This window comes from Pteropus vampyrus, unplaced genomic scaffold (assembly GCF_000151845.1).
Source record: "Pteropus vampyrus isolate Shadow unplaced genomic scaffold, Pvam_2.0 Scaffold139, whole genome shotgun sequence".
Lineage (NCBI taxonomy): Eukaryota > Metazoa > Chordata > Mammalia > Chiroptera > Pteropodidae > Pteropus > Pteropus vampyrus.
Genome location: NW_011888920.1, coordinates 3,153,753 through 3,176,598, shown reverse-complemented (window position 1 = coordinate 3,176,598; position 22,846 = coordinate 3,153,753). Strand labels below are relative to the sequence as shown.

At 34.5% G+C, this 22,846-nt stretch overlaps 1 protein-coding gene across 1 annotated transcript in view; it reads left to right on the top strand.

Moving 5' to 3' along the window:
* Window positions 1-20,194, top strand: part of GUCY1A2 (guanylate cyclase 1 soluble subunit alpha 2) — a 200,876-nt gene extending 180,682 nt beyond the window's left edge. The window contains exon 6 of the mRNA XM_023535399.1: window positions 6,230-20,194. Within this exon, the coding sequence (XP_023391167.1) occupies window positions 6,230-6,437 (208 nt within the window). The 3' untranslated portion in view covers window positions 6,438-20,194. The remainder of the gene's footprint in view (window positions 1-6,229) is intronic.
* Window positions 20,195-22,846: the final 2,652 nt, after the last annotated feature.

The window sequence follows — 22,846 nt, the reverse complement described above, 5'->3', positions numbered from 1 at the left end:
TGTTTAATTTATAAGTACTAATTATAGTTATCTTTTATAATCCCTCATTTGTCATCTCTTTTTTAAGTTCTGCCTGTAGACATAAAAATTTTTAGTATTTTGAATTTTAAATTCTATTGATATTTAGTTTGTTAAAGGGAGTTTTTAGGCTATTAAAGGTCAAAATTGACAATGTCTGCAGAAGCCAATCGTGTGGAATCATCTTTAGCTATTCAGCATTTTGAAATTCAAGAATTTAACAAGCATTACTTTTGGCAGTCAAACAGGAAATGCATGTCAGAATGTGCATGCTCTAGCAAACACTAAGTATTCAGACTATGAAATCCATAGTAAGTATGATTTGCTATTAACTGTTAACTCAGGGTGATTGCAGAAAGAAATGAGGTGGGGTGTCACAGTAGTGTCTCTGAGGCTTCTTGCCTTAAAATTTTCAGGATACCATACAGGGAAAGTATCCCTTTTTGATAACTTATCCATTAGCCTGAATTTTAAAATCTGCAAAGTAACAATCTTAGAAAATTGCCATGAAATCTGCAACTTAAAATGTTTGTAACCTTAAAAAGCATAATAATTTGGTGAGATCCTTCTTCTGTTTTATTTCACAGTGAGCTCGATTCTTACTTTCCTTATTTGGACTTAAGTGTTATTTTCAGAGAATGAATCATTAAATTTCAGAGGATTTTATGCTGCCTACCTGACTCAATAACTATAGTTTCACTGGGCCTAACTTCAAACTGCATCAGATCTTGGAGCAGTGAAGCACAAAGCAGAAATACAGAGCACAGTTTCTTCTTTTCTTCCACTCAGGTAGAAAGAAGAAAATGAATAGGAAAAAATCAGGAACTACAGAATACTTACAAAATACAAGGAATCTTCATTTTTTCATTTTCATTTTTCAGAACTGTCATCCTTTCCCAACACTCTAAGACATAGTATCTAATTCCATTATAATTAGTCCAAATACATTCCTTGGCAAAAAGATATTCAGATGAATAATTAGCAACAACAGAAACTTCTAATTTAACCCAGCAGATGGAACACCTGAATTTATCATTAATCTCTTCCGAAACAATAATGAAATGGTAGTAAAGCCATAAAAGAAGTATAAACCTCTTCCAGCATGTACATACAAGGAATGAAAAAGAACTTAATGGAAGACATGCAGATGGAAAATGTGTACATGAGTGGTATTTGGCTTAGTACATTAGAGAAAGCTGAAGTCTCAGGTCCTACAGAAAAGGGTACAGATAAGAAGCAAACATATTCGCTCTAAATCTAAATAGCATTATACACACACATGGAGAGAGAGAGAGACAGACAGACAGAGACAAAGAGAAAGCTAATTAGAGGATTAATCTACAAGGTTAAACATATGACTAGAGAAACTCCAGAGAATATACAAGAAGTAGAAACCACTCCATATATTTTAAACAGAAAGATTTAATGCAAGGAATGATATGCTTATAGAATCAATGGAACGGATAAAAGAACAGGTTCCAAGCTGGATATCTTGAAATGATGTACCCAAACTATAAAACTGACTAGTCGGGGAAACTCCCACCTCTGGAGCCACAGCCATACCAGCCTTTGAATATCAGGAAGCTGAAAAATGTATGCCAAAATATGTATTCCAGTCAGTTGAAAAAGCCACCAATACTGGGCCACTTTCTTCACACTTAGGAAGCTAGAAACTGGGTCCTTCTGTAAAACTGTAATCTTGATAGCCAGTGTTAATAGTCAGTTGTCAAAGGAAAATAGAATCTATTTCACTTCTGCCACTCAAATCAGGCAACTGAATCTAATTGTGGGAACCTAATAATCACTCAGAACCTTAGTGCAAGGGAAATTGGGAAATGTAGTTTCCAACTGGGTAGTAAGAAAAAAGTAGATTTGGGGGTGGGGGGAGGAACTCTAGTAGTATATAAGAGGTTTGTTTTTCTGAGATATTGAGCCAAAGGGGCTCTAAACGCAGGCAGGTGAATAAAGGGGATTAAGGAAAAGTCTACATACTGATCAGTGAGATTCCCAGCCTCTTTCCTTCATTCAGCTTCCAGAATTACGGAAGCCAGGTATAATCCCACAGGAATGATTGCAACATTGTTTCTTGAGCAAATCAGTCCAAGGGAAAACACTAAATATATGGATATTTGGGAGCCCTAATGAAATGGTCAGGGGAAACCTACATTTCCACAAAATTTTGCCACTCATAAATCCAATCAGATTTTAATACTTCACACTTAACTAGAGACTTCCAAGGATGTTAGTCTTCTGTTGAACACTTTTAACATGAAAGAGAAAGACTAAAATAAACAAGCAAAACACACCCCCTACCCAAGGAAAAAAAAAAAAACACCAACAACAGTTGTTAGTTGGTGAAAACATGGGAAAACGGGCACTCAAACAAGAGCTGAGTGGATCAGAAAGCAGCTTCGTGTCTGCAGTGGTGAAAGAGCAGCTCCATGCACCTCCATGCTATCAAGCTTCTTGCATGCTTGGGGGCCGCCCATTGATCCAAAGCAGCTTGAAAATCAATATGTAAAAAAACTCTGTTGAGAGAAGGAAGGGTGACAGGCAGGTAAACTATGATTTGTGTGGCTTCCTAATACTAAACAAGTTGCTGAAACTCCCAGGTTGTATATCAACCAGTAGGGGATTACAGCTAGGGATTAATTTAGATTTATGTAGAATCTAAGCTTCCAGTCCTAAGTTGCTGAACGAATGGATTGTTAGGCAGAGCTTTAGAGCCAGCCCTGGGATTTGGGCTTAATAAAGCATTTCAGAGGGGATCAGAAGTTCTGGGGGTGATCACTGTCTAAAATTCCTAATTCCTGTATGCACATTTGATCATTTACCCAGCACCATGACTCATGTCATCACCAGGCAAGCTGTGTGAAACGTTTCCCCTGACCTCCCACACAGACTCACTCATAACTCATTCAGATTGTCCTGCTGGAAATTATCTGAATGTTGTACTTCACTGTTCATATATACAAAGGTTACTAACTCCTGGGTATCACAGAAGCCTGGACCAATTTATTCTTCTGTGCTCTCATTTTTATTATTGAAATATAAAACTGTATTTAGTTTGTTAACACCAAAATGTTTACTCGAACAAAAATAAAACTCCATAAAAACTGTTGTCTCTGTGATTTTTCAGCATGGTTTATATGAGATGTATTTAAAATGTCAAGAGATCAATTTATTGTGAAGAGTTTCCTCCCAGCAAAGTGCAGTGAGTTATTTAAGTCCTGACATCCGAAGCAGCTAGCACACTCTTCTTTTAGCCATTTATGAGTACGTTCATAGATGTAACCCCAATTTATTTTTCACTGTTAGAAAATCTCAATTATAGCAAAATATAAAGACCTTGGTGAAGCAAGCAAGCTGGGAAAGAGAAATTAGAGAGCTTAAAGTATCGGGAGAGGGAAATGTAGCTCTCTCTCATTTGTTGATTATGGGTCTTTAAGGAAACTTGTTGGAAAGATTAAGCTTATGATCTATTTTATTGTCGGTGGAAGTGAACTTTATTGCTCTGGTTTTTGACTTTCGTACTAAAATCCACAGCCATCATTTCTTCCTTTTTCCTACAGAATTTAGGAAAATTTAGATCGTATCATGTGTAGTACCATATACTGCCTTGTATTGCTAATTTGTTTCTATCACTATTTCTTTTTTTTTTTTAAATCATTCAGTGCATCCTGCTTACTCTCCTCCATTAAGAGTACTATTTTATTTTAGCATGTCACAGACACTCAGCCAATGTTTATTGATTGATTGGCATCACTGATTGATATCCACATGTGTACATCAATGATCGTTCTAATTGAGCTAAGCAAAGTCGTTGTGGAATTCATTGATAAGTTAAACTATTGTTTAGAGAATCTGAACATATATCTGAAGTGACCGATTATATTGTATATGTAAAGAAAATCAATGCTGTGAAAATAAAAATCACATAGTACTGACATCTTCCATTCTGATTGTCGTTAATTCCCCACCTCTATCTCAGTTTAGTTGCTTTGTGGTGGAAACTATATTAGTATAGTCTTATTATTTGCTGTAGGGCTAAGCTTGAGTAGGAATTAACTGAGCTGGATTCCAGTGTCAGTGCCCACTGTCTTGCTTCTTCCATGAGCAAATCACTCTAATTTATTTTGGACTCACTTTCACCCTCCATAAATGTGTTAGAGAAGAGCATATTTTACTTTCTCATAGGATTATGTTATATGGATGAAATGAAATAAGGCATTTGAAAGAATTCTGAAATGTTAGAGCCTCACTTCCACTTCCTTATATCCTGTTAATATAATCATTGTGTGATATTTTTTAAGGAATGGTGAATTAGAACTATTTTTAAATCCTTTACAAAGCAAAATATTACAACTCTGTTTCATAAAAGTAAATGTAGATTGTTCATATTGTAGTAGTTATTAGAACCATCAACTGTTATTTTCAGAGAATATTTTTTATCCATTAATGATGTTTGAAAAGGAAAGATTATTTTTTATTCTTTTCCTTAGTGTATAGATGATTATCATTGCTCGTGCAATAATTTTACATTTTCACACATCCTTTGTTCTCCCTCTACTCATTGCCTTTTTTGACTTTGCTTCCTCTCTGTCACAATGATTTCTTTTACCCAGCCCATCTCTTACATTGCATGACTTGTTAACATTAACCTGTCTTACGAGGATGAATTATTTTTAGGAAAAGGGTGATGAATTTGGTTCCACTGTGCCTTCCAAATAAAGTCTAAACTTTTAGTTTAAGGTTTCAAAACTTTGCCTTAACCTACTACTTCAGCCTTAACTCTCACTCTTACCTTATTCTGTGATGTTATCAAATGGTTGGAAACGTGCTGAACCTGTTCATAATTTTCTGGTGTCTAAACCTTAGATTATGTTGTACTTCGCATTCACTTGGTGAAAGTCTTCCCATTTTTAAGCACCATCTCTTCTATGAAGGCTTTGTGTCCTCCCCTGCAAACATTTTTCCTCTTTTAGACTTCAACACCATTTATATCTACCTTCTTATGATATATAGCCCATTTTGTTTCATATTACTTTTCTATTACTGTGTTTTTGTTACTTAGTTATTATTTTCTACTTCTTTCATTTTCTGTCTCTGTCGATAAACCTTTGAGCTTCTTTGGTTGTGTTCTACTTATCATTATATTCTGAAGAGTGTCTAGGAGACATTTCTTGGGCAATAAGAAACTGCCTATGAGTTATTGAACTAAATTGAATTGCTGGGGAAGGTGTTTCCATAGTGTAGTGGTTAGCATGTCTGCTTTACATGCAGAAGGTCCTGAGTTCACACCCCAGTGGAGCCACGGTCCATGGTCTACGGCCATGCCACCCTGAACAAGCCCAGATATCTGATCTTGGAAGCTAAGCAGAGTTGGGCCTGTTTAGCACTTGGATGGGAGACCAGCTAGGAAGATCGGGTGCTATAGGCATAATAAATAGATAGATAGATAGATAGATAGATAGATAGATAGATAGATAGATAGATAGAATTGCTGGGTCACATTTTTAGGTCTGAGTGTCAAACTGAACTTTTCGTGGAACTGGACAAGAGTAAATCTCCAGTGTTAGTGTACTGGAAAAGAGTCTTTAAGTGTGACTGGAAGGGATGAATTAAGCTATTGGACCAAGAATGCTATTGAGTTTAGAAAATGCGTATTGTCAGAAGTCAGTCATCAATATCAGAGACATCGGAGTCATGAACGTTGTTCTACAAAACTAAAGACTTGATTTACGTGTCTGAGACAAAGGGCACACATTTAAAACTTATTGAGAATCTAGAAAACTGAAGGAATGCTCTAGAATATGGGCAGGTTTTAAAAAACATAAAGGTTAAACCTTTCATGTTTGAATAAAAACTTATATTATGCAGTTTCTTTAGCCTTTTGTTTAGGGAAGTAATCAAATTTGAACAATATTTTCAACTAATGCTCTTTAGAAAGAAATCAAGCTTGAACAAATATTTTCAAGTAGTACCGAGAACAGCTTTGTGTTTTTATTATTATTGTAGCATGAAGGGATCTTTCCTGAGAAATAACATTTCCAAATATTTAGAATCCTATGATGGCCACATCAATACAAAGGAATAGAGGTATTGACATCAGCACAACCATTGATTGGCTTCCTGAATCTTTAACATTTCTGTCCATTTATTCACATCTCTCCTGCTTATTTGACTCACACTATCTCTATTTTCTTCTTAGATTATTAAAACGGGAAGAAAGTTTCACGTTCATTCCTCGGTCCCGTGAAGAGCTTCCAGACAACTTTCCAAAGGAAATCCCTGGGATCTGCTATTTCCTGGAGGTAAGGACTGGTCCTAAGCCACCAAAGCCTTCTCTTTCTTCATCAAGAATAAAAAAGGTTTCCTACAACATTGGCACCATGTTCCTCCGGGAGACAAGCCTCTGAGACCTGCGATGGATCAGAGACTCCTCCAAAAGCACAAGCCCAGAACATGGGTCCCAGCAGAACTGTGGAGAGAGATTCTCTTTCACTGCTTTGCTGAGAACAAGCAGCGGAATTTCTGTTATGTCAGGCAATAATCCTAGAAAAAGGTGGGTGATGACTGTCAATAAAAAAACTGGAGGGTGTGGGGGGAATGAGGCGTGTCCATCCATATGAGTGTTTTTGATCATACATATGTTAATTATAAGTATGGGTCCCCTTTCGAAGCTAACCAATATATAGATTTCACGTTCCCTTGTTTGTCACACATACAGATATCTTTCCCTATATATTTGTATCACTTTTGAGAGCCAGTTTTGATTATATATTCCTACATTTAGTGAGTTGGTATGTGAAGAATATTTTCTAATTTTGTTTTTCTGAATAGACATTTCATACATATATCATGGCAGTGTGGTAAACTTCCTGGCAGGAAGAACTGTAACTCAGCAAAATATTTTAGGGATATTACCTATTTTTATACATGTCTCTTCTTCTAGATAATTACATTTCACACAACATTATTAGATCTTCGGAATCTGCTACTGTATAGTTGGTATATTATGTAACTCTAACCTATTAATTGAATATAGTTTTACTTGTCTAGAGACATTAGTGCTTGGACTGAGAATACATATAACCAAGGATTTCAGATGTTGAGAAAACATTGTATGTCTGCTTAGTAAATATATCTTTTAGATTTAATTAATGTAGCATAGAATCCAGAGGAAATGGAATTTCCTAATAGCAGATATATCTGTAACCAAGATTAAAGAAAGGTCTTTTGCCATCTTCTAACAAATATCAGTTAAAATAAAATGCTCTCTATACTGGACCTTTTGCAACTAGCACTTACAAATATAGGTAGTTTTTGCAGCATACTAAACTGCATTCTAATAAACAGTATCCTACGAAATGACATGTTCATGCTCTCTCCTCCCCCCACTTCCCAATGGCTGCCTCCTAAGGCCACTCTTGGGAGCGAATTCCTAGACACCGGCATTACTGCAAAAGAGGTGTAGGGTGTCGTTTCTTCTTGCATAATAAAAAGCAAGGAAAAAATCCATGTCATGGCTTTGAAATTAAAAAAAAAAAATGTTCTTCTGCAGTTTGATTGATGTGGCTTTTCAGTCAGTGAATCACTTTCAGAACACTGAAGTAGGTCTAACCTTCAGACCCAGTAGTCACCATAGTTACAGATAGGTTTTCATCGCATGTTCTGTTAAAATGAGGACCAGTTTCCAATAATTAACCCTGCATGAAAATATTATTACAGACTCACCTTGAAATTAGGAGCACAGTGCCCAGAGTCCTTCTATTTGGATCAGATATAAAACCTAAGTTTCTATTGAGATTAATGAGTTGAAGTATTTCTTTTCTTAAAACTTTGGGGTGGCCATTTTCTTACTCCAGTAGGCACACTCATTGGCAGCTTATGTCTACCAAATGCAATATATTTCTTCTTCCGGTCAGGGAATTTGGCTGCATTATAATTTGGTAATGACATAACTCAGCCAAGGAGCTTACTCACTAGTGTCCAGTGTAGTCTGTAAGGCTTTATTAATTAGTGTTTTTAAGTTCTCTAAATGTGTGGCTAGAAAACACACTTAGATATGCAAAGTATTTGTTATAATGGTGATCAAGGTCATAATTGTTGAACTCTGTCCTTGCCTTGGGGCTTAGTGCAATGCTTCCTGTGGGACAAGACCTAGGCCCTTAGCTCTCTGAATCCTTGCCTTTTCCTCTCTTCCCTGAGTCTAGGTCTCTGTTTAACCACATAAAGTGAAAGGCCACAGTGTTTACAGGTGGCTGTGTAGACTGAGGATAGGAAGATTAACGCATTCCCTTCACAGGGAACTGGGGCCAGGTATACAGTCAGTGTGGACAGAACAGGCCAGGAGCACCTCAGTCCTCATGCCTGGAATAAGAAACACCTTAGCTACACTGATGGACTTCTTATAGCACAAGAGCATGGAGAGAGAATCAAGCTCACTGAAGTCACTTATGCTTATACTGCACAGTCACTTAGAGCTTATTATGATATGGTAAATCAATAAATGTTTTGGTGGTAAACAACGTGTTCTGTAACTGTAAGGCTGAAAAGGACTTCAAGAGTCATCCAATCTGTCTTTGCTTCTTGTAAAGATTTGTCTAAGCAACTACTCTAAACATATGGCTATTCTCTCTATACTTAAGATCATCTATGGGGAGCATATTTTAAAATAATCATTGAAAATCACCATTTATGATCTGGTGATAGTAATACAGCCCAAGACAAGGACTGTATATACATTCAGTTTGTCAGAAGAATAACAAACTCTTTTTTAGTTTAAATAATTTTACTTAGTGAAGAAGTGGCTGTTTACATTGTCACAAAGGTCACAATGAAGACTATGCCAGAGATCTGTATTATATATCACAGACCAAATAAAAAGTACATTTTTTACATAATATAATCTAAATATATCGTTGAAGCTATAGACTGAGGCAATGGTCTAATCTGTTACCATTTTGCCAACCTAGTACAGTTTATTATAGTTACACTGTTGCTATATATGTTTGCAAGATACTGTTTAAAATGGCTATTCATTCTAGCTGCAGTCATAGAATTTAGAAGCTGTGGAAAAGCATTATATTTTTGTCCTATATTATACAGTCCACATATCTTCCTTTAGAAATTGTGACTATATCAATGAGTAGTAGTTGGTACTTTATCTGACTAACATCTATATAGAATTCTCACCTACAAACTATTACACACATCATGCATTTTAGTGTGGTGGATTAAAAGGAATTTAAGTGGATGTCTCATTAGAAATCAAGTGGTATTAAACTGGGAAAATGGCTTGAACCCCCTCTAAAAGGGATATTTTAAATATAATTTGGCACCTACAGCTCCTCTGTTTTAGTTTTCTTTCAAACAATGAATTTGAAGAAGTTACTTTATGACTAGCCATCAGTATCCAAGCTTTTCATTGGCATCAGTGTCATTTTGATAGAGAAATTGTCATCATTTGCAAATAAATCAGGCATTTAACAAAGTCAGAAACCCCCGTATGTACTGAAAACATCTGTGCCATGTTGCTTTATGAACCTTAATAAATAGGTAACATTAGCCATAATAAAAAGAAAAATACTCAATGCCTGGAGAACACATATAGTTGGGTCTATTGACTGTGTAGTGTGGTGTGAAGGACCCAACTATTTAAAATCTGCCTCAATATTTATCTCTTATATTTTAAATTATTTGGGGTTTCCATTTTAATATCTGATTATATGTGAACTATGACCTACTAAGATTTGAGAGTGAGTTTGGGGATTTAGCACTTCAAACATGAATTCTCACGGTCTCACAATTGTTCCTCTTGTCCAGTGACAATGGTATCAAGTATATAGTGTTTTATTGTGAAAATGCAGAAGTGTGTGCCTCTCCAAGAAAAACTGAGCAAAACAGGACAACAACTTAAAAGCACTCACAAAGGGTTCCAGCAATAAAGCAAAATTAAATTGATACATACAAAAGGCAAAGCCACAGAGAATTTGGAAAACTAAGAGGCTTAGTGTTTTGTACAGGATTATATTGCTACCAATTGAAATAGTGTATATGAGGCTGTGAAGTATAGAGAGGGAGCTCAAAATTAGGACCATCATTAAATATATTTCTCAAAGGCTCCTTGGGTTCCTGGATGCCGAGGGTGGGTTGTGGATCAGAAAGTAAAGTTTCTATGCATAGGTTTCTATCTTGTCATGCATTTTGAGCACTATGTAGCCCATGCCTAGACCCTCTCTTACTCCATGCTGTCACTGGAAACCATCCCAGCCCCTCAGGTCTGGCCCTATCAAACACCATCCTTTCTGAACCTCTGAACCTAACATGGCCACAAGATGAGTTTCTGATGCCCATTTCAAGCTCATAGGAAGATCTACACAACTTCAGACCCAAGTAACAATGTGTTTTTGAAGTGAACTAACCATTTCCAGTTGTGCTGGGTACTACTTACATCTACAGCTCCTCCCTCTGCTTTTTCTTCAAAAAACAGTCTGATTCCAAGCACAAGGTTATAACTTCACTGAATGTTCCTTTAGAACGAAATATATTTGACTCTAAATAGGCTTTGGTGGCACCAGATGCCTTTCAGCCAATAACACCTATAAACTCGAAGTTCAAGAACCAAGCCCTATATTGTAACCTGGTTATTTCTTATATGAGATTACAGATATTCACAAAAATTGTCACTTCAGAGGTTCTATAAACATATCTTATTAGATACAGCCTGAAAAATATGATTTGCGAGAGACTTTTTAAAGTTTAACATATTTTATTCTGAATGATGATCCTTTGTGGGTAGCTCTGATATGAATATACTTAATTCACAACCAGCTGATTTAACATACGCATAAATTGTGTTAAAATGATTGAACAAATTTTATTGTTAAATGGATAAATTGACCCCAGCTATGGACTCAATTTCAGCATCCTCATGGGGGTGACTGAAGAACAGACACTGATATTATATACAGATTAACATAAATCTTGTCAGAATATACTGAGATAGTGTGCAAAATTCCTTCCTCACACTTGATTCAAACAATTGAAACCTAAGTATTATTGTCCTGCCACTTTTCTGTTTCCTTCTTTCCTTTGTTTTTTCTTTCCTTCCTTCTTCCTTTCATTAAAAAATGTCATCAATGTATTTATAACAGAAAAAATCACAGCTGATCTCATATTATAAAATAGTTTTAGTCTTATAGAGTAATGAATATTGTGTGTGTGTATGTGTCGAATGTAGCTATTTTCAGATTAAAGAAGTGACATTTTGGAAGGACTTTGGGTGTAGAGAAGTAAAGTTTGTTTTTATCTCTAATGTATTGTGAGCAGACCACATGGCTTCAGTCTAGTCTCTTGTTGCCATCCCATCCTCATTAAGAAATGATGCTGTTCATTGGATCAACTTAGCTTGGCAGTATCCAGCTGGCTTCATAAGAATTACCTAGGAATCTTTTAGGAATACAAATTACTGGGCTTTACCTTCAGAGATTTCGATTCAGTAGGTCACAGGTGCGGCCTAGGAATCTGTACTTAGAAAATCCCCTTAGGTAATGGTAATATATAGCCAGACTTGGGAATCATTGAAGGGTATTCAAATAACCCCAATTACTAGGAGTAAATACAAGTTGACAGAGATAGAAATATGTTATTTCAATCGTAGTTATTTTGAAGGCTAAATGCTCTCAGCTTCATAGCATTGTTTCACAAGTTTTAATTTAGCGTTGATTTCAAATTTATGGTCTGCTTCTTGAGTATGAGTCTTCAAACTTATTAGAGACAGAAATCAACACTGATAAGCATGAGGGATGAATATTGCTCACTATAGGGCTATTAGGAATGCTAGACATGGCACCATTTTCTTAATTACTGCCAGAGCTGTGCAGTATGTTACAATATTTGCTGATCTTCACCACAGATATATAAACTATACACTTTTGGACAAAGACGCAATTGTCGAAGTGACAGCCTTATTTCTGAATCCTTTGATGGTTAAGTTATGAAAAATCACCAACTTAATACTTAGTCTCACTCTGTACTTTTCATGTTGAACTGTACATTCAGCTAAAAATGATTCCCTAGCAATACCTTATAAACAACCTTTCAAGCAATAATTTAAGCCATGGTGATGATACCATATGAAACTTGCACTTCTGTGCACTTCATAGAACTTTTAGGGAAACAGAAACATGTTCTATATAAGCAATAACATAGCTGATGTGGACTTTTAAAAGGTAGTCACCATTCTACTATAGCAAAATGAGCAGCAAGTATGATTCAGATAAAAATTATCTGAGCAAATGACATGCTTAGTCTATCTCAAAAGACATTCATTTGTATATATGCTATAAGTAATACACTCCTATCAGACTATTTCTGTTGTATTTTTTTAAATATCTCTCTCACTATGTTTTTTTCTTTTTCTCTCGAGATGTGTGTGTGTATAATGCTCAGATTTTCAGATTTTTGTAGTATATAATAAGGAACAGTCGAGGATGGATACATTAGTAAAGTAGAACATAAGTTGGATGAGTTGATTGAGAATGTAGGCTTTGCAAAAATATAGATTGGTCTTGGGACAAGTTAATTAATTTAACTGTTGGTCTGTTAAGGTCTTAGCAGATGAAAGATTAAAGATAAAAAGAGCTTATTACCACCATTTCCTATGATGGCAAACGTTTAGTAAGTATGATAGCACTTTGGCTTCACAATATGGTTGAAAGTCTTTTATAGTATAATTAATAAACATCTGAAAATGATTATCTAGTCATATTGAAAATAGCCTGTACTTCTCAGCTATTTTGATGATAGTACTAAAGCTTGCAAATTTCAAAATGAATAATTTATATTTTTACTTTTACTTCTTAAAATATAATTTTAATCAAATGTGGCACAGTCAGTAATATTCACTTTTAATAAATTACCCCTCCATCATTTAGAATAACATATTAGGATTACAGCTAAAAGCAATTATGTTATACTGAGGATCTTCTAAGCATCGGATTATTATACAGCAGTCATATAAGCTTAGGATCCATTCCTAAGCCTCTAAATAAGTTTATAGCTCCTATCATTGCCTAGCTGGGTAATCTTTCTTCTAATCATGGATCTGAACTCAATTGGAACGGTGGTGGGTTTGCTAGTATTTTAAGTTCTGTTATCCACAGCAAAACTTAAGTTAGCATCCTCCTGCCAACAATCTAGAAAATTCTCCTATAAAAAGCAAACAGGATTGCTGATTCACTGAGAAAATTTTGACAGTTATCTTTTTATGTATCATTGGATGCCTTACTCTTAATAAGCATTCTTTTTGATTGTTATAAATGATGAAAATAGTTAATTTGAATCTATTAAATTACAGTGAATTTTTCCTCTCAGTTAATTCATCTAGTTGCTGATCAGATCATTCTTAATGTTAGACTTAAGTACTGTTGCTTATTATTTGAAAGCAGAAGTGACAAAAGAATTAAATGGCAAGCCTAAGTAATAGCTTGTTTCTGATTCTTTTGATATATATTTTAAAAATAAGGGATTCAGTTTATATTTAATCTTCCTCTGTAGCCTTTTCACTATTTGGAGATCAAGAAGGGATCCTACTAAATGTATTTTATTGTGGTGTATTAAAAGCAATTAAATACAAGTAGGACAGTGGTGTGTTAATTGTGGTAAAATCAGAACTGTGCAAAATGTCTTCTCACATCACCTCACTTTTTAAAGACAGTTCTTCCCTTTTCTCTGCCCAGCAGTTACACATCAGATTCGGAACCCAAGGACAGATTGAGGGGGTGGGATGAGCAGGAGCTTTAGATGAGAGTAAGCAAAAAGATTTCATTTTTTTCTTCACAAAGGTATAAATACTCATAAAGGAAAGGCAGTTTTCCTAATAATGTGTGGTTTAATGAAAGCCAAATGAACTATTTGGCTGCTGGTCATTCTTATTTTAAAAAGAAAGGAGAAAAATCCTTCACAAGCCATTTTTAGTGTTCTTAGGAGGTAATGTCAACCTCTCAGCCAGCTGTACGTTATCAGTGAAACTGGGATTAGAAACTCACAGAGCTATATATAGAAACTCTCTGGAGGTGGCAGATAGAACTAGTCTTGGTTACACTGATGAAGGTAAATGAAAGTGTCAGAACATCTGGACCGAAGGGACAAAGAAGGCCAAATACTAGCTCTGCCATATGTCACAGAAAAGCCACTAAAATTAGCACAAAAGAACAGACTATCAGTGTGCAAGTGATAGTAAAACAAAACATTTTTTTCCTTTTAAAACATGCCTGGAAGAGCTAAATTTCAGTGAGAAAAATACAATTCTATTTTATACATCCTTTTTTAAAATTCTGACATTTTAAAAACTATATCTTTCCCCAGCAAGAAAATTTAATCACAAAGAATGAGAAATATTTATTCTATGTTCTAAAATCTATAAAATTATTTCTGGGGCTTTACTATATTCCATATTCTTTTTCACATTGTTCTCAAATTGGGATTTGGCTGCTAGCGAGACAAGTGCTCAACTTTAGAGTAGATAAAAGCCTTTATGACGCCATAGGCCTATCCATCTCATTCGGGGATGCTCCAGGGAGTCGGAGCCTGGGAGAGAGTCACCCCGGAGCACCTGATGGTATTCTGTGGGAGAGATGAAGTTGCACTCTGTCTTCCAAAATTAAAAGTGGTTAGGCAGCCTCTTACAAACCATCAAAGATTTTTCCGTCATGTAATTAGTCAAGCAGAGTTAGATTAGAACAGAAATTTTAAAAGGAGGAAACAAACCTGAACAATTTTTAATCAGAATTATCAGTTAAAAAAATTTAGAAGATTTGCTTTCTCCTTAGAGTCAAGTTACTTAAATGCAAAAGTCAGAATACTAGAAAATTTTCTGAATGTATCAAGTTCAACACAGAAAGAAAAATAATTTTGTTGATGGACCCCTTAAGGTTTTATCCCCTGGAAATAACACATAAGTATAAATTACATTTCAATTATTTTTCCTTCATGTTTTTTTGTTTATGGCAAGAAATAAATTTGTAGAAGATGTCATAAGTAAGACAAACTTATAAATTGTGGTATTGAGCCATGGTCTGTATATTTGGTAACATTCTTTTTACTTAAAATAATAAACTATTTATAATGATATAAAGCGTAAGGATAATTCAGTCAAATAACACTGTATTGAGAATTTTTCACATTAGGATATAGAACAGAGCATCTCAAACTTCTCAATAAAATCTAAGGCAAAGCTAATTTAAGTTCAAATCATTTGAACAACAAGTATACCTTTACATCACCTCTAACAAGTTATTATGCATTTCCATACCCAATGAAACCTCCTAGAACAGTTCTATTATTGCCTCCCAAGAAACATTTCTTTATGGTCAATATCACTAACTTTCAAGGCTAGCAAGAGAGTATGGCTTTATCTCGAGACTGAGGTGATCTGTATCAATAATTTTGTGTACAATCATTTAAAAGCTTCCCCTCCTTTATTTAGCTTTTTTAATTCAAAGCGTCACAGTTAAAGTGAAACAAAATACTGGCGTGACCAGACAGTTTTTCAATGACTTGAAACCCCGCTTTAAATTTTATTGGTATAAATTGCCATATTGAAATCAAAACTTAACCTTGACTTGGAGCCTCAGATACATTGCTTTTATATTATTTGACTAGAAATTAATTCTTATGATATATCTCATTCTAGCCAAGATGGTCTAGGTAAACTAGATGACTATACAATTAACTATAGTAATTCAGGGTGTTTTTCAAACAATTTCTTTAATTTTTGCTCTTGTTGTAAAATGATAATTATGAGTAGATGGCAGCCAAAATGATTATTTCTATCTTTTTAATTCATTTCAAGTGTATTACCAGGCCCTTATAAAATCCTTCCTTTTCATTTGTTATATAACTCTATGACCTGGAATAATAAGTACTCATTGCTTTTTCTTTTGATCCTTAAAAACACTTTTTTTTTTTTTTGGTCTAAAAGAATTCTCCTACTAAAATTCAACTATAGGAGGTATCCCATTTTATGAGCATATATGAAATCTTAATCTGTTTCAGCTGTACTGCAACAAAGAGAAAGAAGGTACACCAATAGGGAAAATAGGAGAAAATTCAGACTTTGCTTATATTAAAATTACCTAGAGCCCAATCTTGCTAACCTAGAAGAAACCTGAAAATAGATGGTAATGCCCACTGATTACAGATGACCCTTGAATAACATGGGTTTGAACTGTCCACTTATACACGGATTTTTTTCCAATAAACATACAGTTGACACTTTTTACGCTTGAATTTCACATCTGCAGATTCAACCAACCGCAGATTGAAAACAGTATTTTTGATCTGCGGTTAGGAATCTGTGGATGTGGGGGGCCAACTATGAATTGCTCTACCCCATTTTGTATAAGGGACTTGAGCCTCTGCGGATTTTGTTATCTGCGGGGGTCCTAGAACCGATCCCTCTCAGATACCCAGGGACAACTGATTTTCAGGGAGTCAGAAGTTATACATGGATTTCCAACTGCCTGATGTCCCTAACCCCCACATTGTTTGAAGGTCAACTGTATATTTAAACACAGTATTCATATTTAACAGAATATAATAAAATTTGCTTTATATATATCCAACAGTATAGAATTTGTTTTCCTTCAGGAAAATTCGGTGCTATGTCTTCAATGAATATTTGCTGTATTATCTAATTAAACATTAGTACAATCTTTATGACAATGAGAACCATACAAGAGTCCAAATATCAAGTGTGGCTATAACTTGAATATCAAAAAAGTTTGATATTATTTCTGAATAAGACTTTTGGTGAATGTAAAATTAGTGGGCTCTAGGTATAGATATTACATGCAGTAAACTAATTCGGCCTTTAATCATTGTCAGTATCCTCAGCTTCTCTCTTTTTTTTATTCCGTCTTTCTTTCCCTCCTTCCTTCTCCCTCTGCCCACCACCTTCCTTTGCTCTCACTCTCGCTCTTGCTCTTATGAAGGATGTGAAAATAGTATTTTAGTATTTTGGCTGGGGCCTCCCTGTTTCACTTTCACATGATTGAACACTGTGGATTCATGAAGTAAGGAAAAAAAGATGAACATTTAGATATAGATTATTTGGGAATAGAAATTACTGAGAAAATCAAGACCTTAGCTTCATCAATTAAGAGAAACATGAGTCTAAAAAATATACATATGTTGTTCTTTTTCACTGAATTTAAACACTCACAGGAAGCATCAGGGCCAAACTTTTTGGACAACCTCCCATTTTTTTGTCCCTACAAACACATTAATTTAGAAAAATACTCTTATTTTCAAACACTAAAATTTTACTTGGGTATCACACTGCTAAAGTTTGAAATAGAAAAGAAGCTTCTTCTATTTGTAAGGATATTGTTTTCTAAAAAATACTTCCCAATAAGATGAACACCAAATGCCACTTGAGTCTACTGGCTCTTTATCTAGAAAGAACTGATAAACGTCTTATTTCTTGTACTCTCCTCTATAACTCTGTTTGACATAACATGGTGTTTTGGGTTCTTTTCTGAGGTTTGAAAACATTTGCCATCAATTCTACAAGTCTACTGTACTGAAAAAGCAATATACAATGCATTTCATATTTCTTAGCCCAATGCCTTTGAGATTTTAGCGCATATTTAGATAGCTATTTATAACCACAGTTTTGACTTATTCACCAGAATTAACAAATTATCATGTTCTTAAATGTAGAAAGGCACAGGTTGGATTGTTTTATGATATATCAAGGGATCAATCATTTACAAATATCAAACCAAAGCCTTTTTTTTTTCAGGAAAATTTCAATAATTTCTAGTGGAGTCTTTGATTCGTAAGGAAAAAGAAGTGATATATTTTATTTAAAAGAATAAAAATTAGGAAGACGGAAGAGTACGCCCTTCCGTTTCAGGCATCCTTGACACTATAATAATTTGAACAAGTCTTGAACAAGATTCAAAGAATCTTTAATCTCCAAACCTGAACATTTTATTCTGTTCATGTTTTTTTTTATGTTAGTGTATTCTTATTAGATTATAACTACTTAAGAAGTTGTCTCCATGACACAAGTTTGTGTTCATTAACAGAAAATCATATAGAAATTATACAGTTTTTTTTTTCTCTCTGGAAAGATATGCTTCACTAAGTAAAATACCTTTGAATTTTTTGTTCTTATTCTCATTTGGACTTCTCTTATACACCTCAGAGTTCTTCTATTCTAAAAAATCAGGTAGTCACACAAAGAAAGGAATATGAAAAATCCAGAAAAATTTAAAACTTTAAAATGGAAGAAATTCTTTGTTAATCAACTTTTATGTACTTCGCATTGATTAATTTATTTTGAAATTGTGAGGAAAAAATCAGGCAGCTACCATTTAAATTGATAGCCATGAAAATACCAATTACTCCCTTCTTGTGGTTTTCTGTGGTAAAATCTTTGTCTTGAAATGATAGACAATCTTAATACTTGTTCAAATGAAGAAAACTGACCTTCAATAACCTTACCATTTCTATTTCTTGAGGGAAACATTTTTAATAATGAAAGTAAAAAGAGAAGAAATATGGTTGAGGAAAATAGAAAACATTAAGATGAAATTTAAACACCTGTGATCCACAGTCCCATTTCTTCCTTCTATTTTGTTGTCTCCTGCTGAATTGATATGTAAGGCCCAGATTGGCAAAATTTACAAGCTACTCATCATTGTCTTCTTTAAGACTCTAGAGATGAACAAAAATTACTCTGACTCTGTGGAAATTGATTCACATTATCATGGCAGGTTATGCATACTAGAGAAGTCAGGTTAGGTTCGAGTAGATAAATGGTCCATGGGGAGAAAGACTTTCTGATTTTTCTTAGAGTTGGATGAACAGTGTTTTCCTTATTTAAAAAAAAAAAATCTTCCTGAGAGTTTTGCCTTGGAAGAGTCTTAAGTTTTATAACAGCTGCCTGTAACTACATTACAACATTGATAATCAAGTGACAAAACTCTCATTTCTCATTATGCTTTTAAATTGTACCAATTAAGTGCATTCCAGAAATAATACATATCATTCTTCATTTCAAAATCAACCTACCTGAATTCTGACTCTTCAACTGTGAGTAGCCATTTTATAAAACCAAAGGGTCTCATATCCTAAATAGAACTTTAGATTAAAAAAAAAAAAAAGCTTGCCTGCTCATTTAATTGCATAAGATAAACAGCCAATGCATTTCCATCAAACGTTCCAGCACTATAAATAATAAATAGGTTTCCCAACTCTCTTAATTAAAAAAACCCAGTTATAATGTGTTAGGCTTTCATTCACTTCCTCTGCATGGGGTAGGTTTTACTAAACCAGATACATGAATTATTTTAATGTTTTTTCCAATTCATTTGCTGTAATTTCATGGGTCTAAATTTTTGGTTTGGCTTGCAATGTAAATAATATTGTATATCTGCTATTTTGCTATCAAACTCTACTTTGTGAATCATTTCTTTTAAAACACCTAGTTATCACAAATTTAAATTACAATGTCATTGAATAATACCAGGTAAATATACTAATATATCTGTAGGGCATGGTTAAATTGCATATATTTTGAAATTTCAAGCTATTTTTTGTTTTTTGTTTTTTGTTTTTTTAAAAAGATGAATGCACTCTTAAACCTGTACCATTAATAAAAAAGCTTCATTTAGTGTTTCATATTATATTTTTAAATATTTTCCTTTATCCAGTAGTACAGATTTATAGAAACTTTTTCTAACTGAAATCATAAAATATGCCTCATTTCACTAGAATTTTAAGAATACTAGTACATGTAAAAGTATGCAAGCACTTATAGGGTTATAAACATCCACTGTATCTTTTTTGCTTTTCATGTTACACCACTTTTTACTTATTTGATTATGTTTATTTATAATTATGCTAAATCATGCACAATGTAAATAGCATGTTTCATTATGAGAAATGTCTTTGTATTTACAGACTGCAGAATAAGGTAAATTTATATATGAAAAATGAGTGATAACCTGAGATTCTTATAAAACAAAGTGGGAATGATAGTTGTGTGTTATATTTACAAAATTCATTACAAAACTCTGTTTAAGTCATGCATTTATTTACTGTATAAATCCAAACTGTCACATAAAATATTTAAATCAATAAATGATACCAAAAAAGATGAGTCTATAGATTCTTTTTAGCATATTTTTTCATACTCTGAATGACAATGACTAAGGATATGGATGAACATAAATGAAAGAATGGGGAACAAATGAATGGAGTGTTCTCAATGCATTATCATTATGGCTGATGATGCTTCTGAAACAATATTACACAGGGCCAATTTTGAATTATTTATGTAATATGAAATATCCTCTTAAATTTGTTACAAAACCCAGCAGCACAGGTCACAATTTCTGTAGTTTCATGCTCTCTAAATATATATCACACAAAAAAGTCATGAGTCACATGTCTTATGGTCAGACAGTTGCTTTCCTGAAAAGGTAGACAGAGAAAAGGGATCATTTTACTGTGATGATTAAATGTCAATAAAATGCCCATTGAATGCCTGTCAGTGCCCCATCCAACAGTTTGGTTAGATGCAGCATACCCATAAGGAGAAGACCATTTTAATCCAATGTTCCTATATTCCAGCAGTGTACATATGTAAAATTAACCCATCTCTGTTATTTTCTTGTCTTCTCTTCCATAACGACTTGGTTTCAACCATACACGGCTATTTCTAACAGTTCCCAAGGGAATCTCCATCCTGTGTTCACAGACAGAGCTGCTCTCCTCTTCTGCCCTTGTCTTATTGATATCTGCTGCTTTGAAGTCATGCCACTTAATTATTTTCCTAACCATAAGAGAAGTGACACTGAGTAGGCAGAAGTAAAGGAAGTGTGTACACACACATACAGACGTACACCACACACAGGCAGGATAACTGCATATTGCAATAAAATCTCTCTTTCAGAAAATAGAAGAAAACACATTGACGTTTCCCTGGTTCATAGCATGATGGGCAGGTACTATGGAATCTCTCTATTCATTGTCTGTGGACTCTGGCTCCATCTATGGTGTTTGGCTCTCTTTGTTGGGAAGTACTTCTTTGGTCCATTACATACCAGAGCAACCTATGAAGTGGGCATTGAGAATAAGTTCTCTTTGGGAGCTACAGCTTTTACAACCTACTCCCTGCTGCACATTTGTAGGTTGTGGCACTGTTGTAAACTCACAGGCTTTTTCAGGACAGGATCATATTAATCTTTGTTGTTCGACAAAATAATCTGCTTAAAATTTAAAAGGCTTCTGCTCGATCTGTTTCCAGTCATTTCCACATGCCAGCATCCCAAACCAAGGTTCTCTCTTAGATAAAGTTCTTATTCTTGCCTTCTTTTTTATTTTATTAAATTTATTGGGTGACATCAGTTAACAAAATTATATAGGTTTCAAGAAAAGATGAAATACTGCCATTCACGACAACCTGGCTAGATTTTGAGATTATCGGGCTAAAAGAAATAAGTCAGAAAAAGCTGAGCTCCTTATTTCTTTGTCTTGCGATTGTCTCTAAATTCAATGGCAGCTACAGGAGGGAAGACAGCCCTCTTAATCTGAGCTGTGTTGTAAGACTGAGTCCTTTTGTTACACTGAGAAGTCTTAATGGGTCTCAGTTGCTCACTTCAATTTGTCTTTAATTCTTTTTCAGACTTGTCTCCTTTCTTGAGAGTACAAAAGTCATTAGCATTCTCCAAATTTTGTGTGCAAATCACCCAGATCTGTCTTAAGCTCAGCTCCTTCTCTTAATATCTTGTCAAATATAGCAAGAAGAAGCCAACATGCACTAGTGTTCTGGCACCCACACAACCTTCTCTAGAGATGCAGACTCTGAGGGCAGATGATCTACCTTCCAGGTTCCCCAAACGTTTTGGCCTCACCTTGCATATGTCCTCCACTTTTTGATCTCAAAAAAAAAAAAAAATCTTGCCTCTAAAGTTTTATAGTCTACATATTGCTTTGTATAAGGTAGGCTGCACTTAGGAAAAAAATATAAACAAATAGAGACCTTATGCAATAAATGTATTTTTCTTACCATGTATCAGGATAGAAATGTTCCTAGTTGGAGTAAATCTGCTTCATACTGTTATTCTAGAACCCAGCCAATGTGGCTCTGCCTAGTAGAAATTTTTAGGCCAGGCATGGACACAGCATGGATCCTTTTCATTCACATTTCTACTTCTAGACTTAATCGCACAGCAACATCTAATTTCAAGAGAAGATGGAAAATGCACTCCAACTATGTATCCAGGAAAAAGGGTAAGGATTTGATGAACCACTAACAACCATAATTATATTTTTAGTTTGAGATTATTTATTATCTTATTCAAAATACCTAAGCTAAATATTCTAAACTCCCTCAGGCTTAAGGCTGTGTCTCTCTATTTAAAACAGAGCTGGAATCTTTCAGAAACCATGCTTATAATATTAGCTATAAAGTTGTCTTGATTCTTTCATTCTCATGGACAGAGATATTCTAAACAAATTAATTTTTAGTCTCTGAAAACAAATAAAATATACTGACCAGATCATAGACCCCTACAAAGATTCCTGTTAGTGAGTTCTACTCATTGCAGTGTCATCACCACCATGATCAAATAAGAGGATAAATTTCTCAGGAGACAAAACCCATCCCACATATGTACCAGGCATGTAAAAAGAGGCTAACAATCTAGTTGAATAGAAAAGCTGGTATATGCTAAGTGCCAAAATAAAGGTTCCTACATTAATTTAAAAAGAACTGCAGTGACCCAGAATGAGGGAAGTAAGAAAC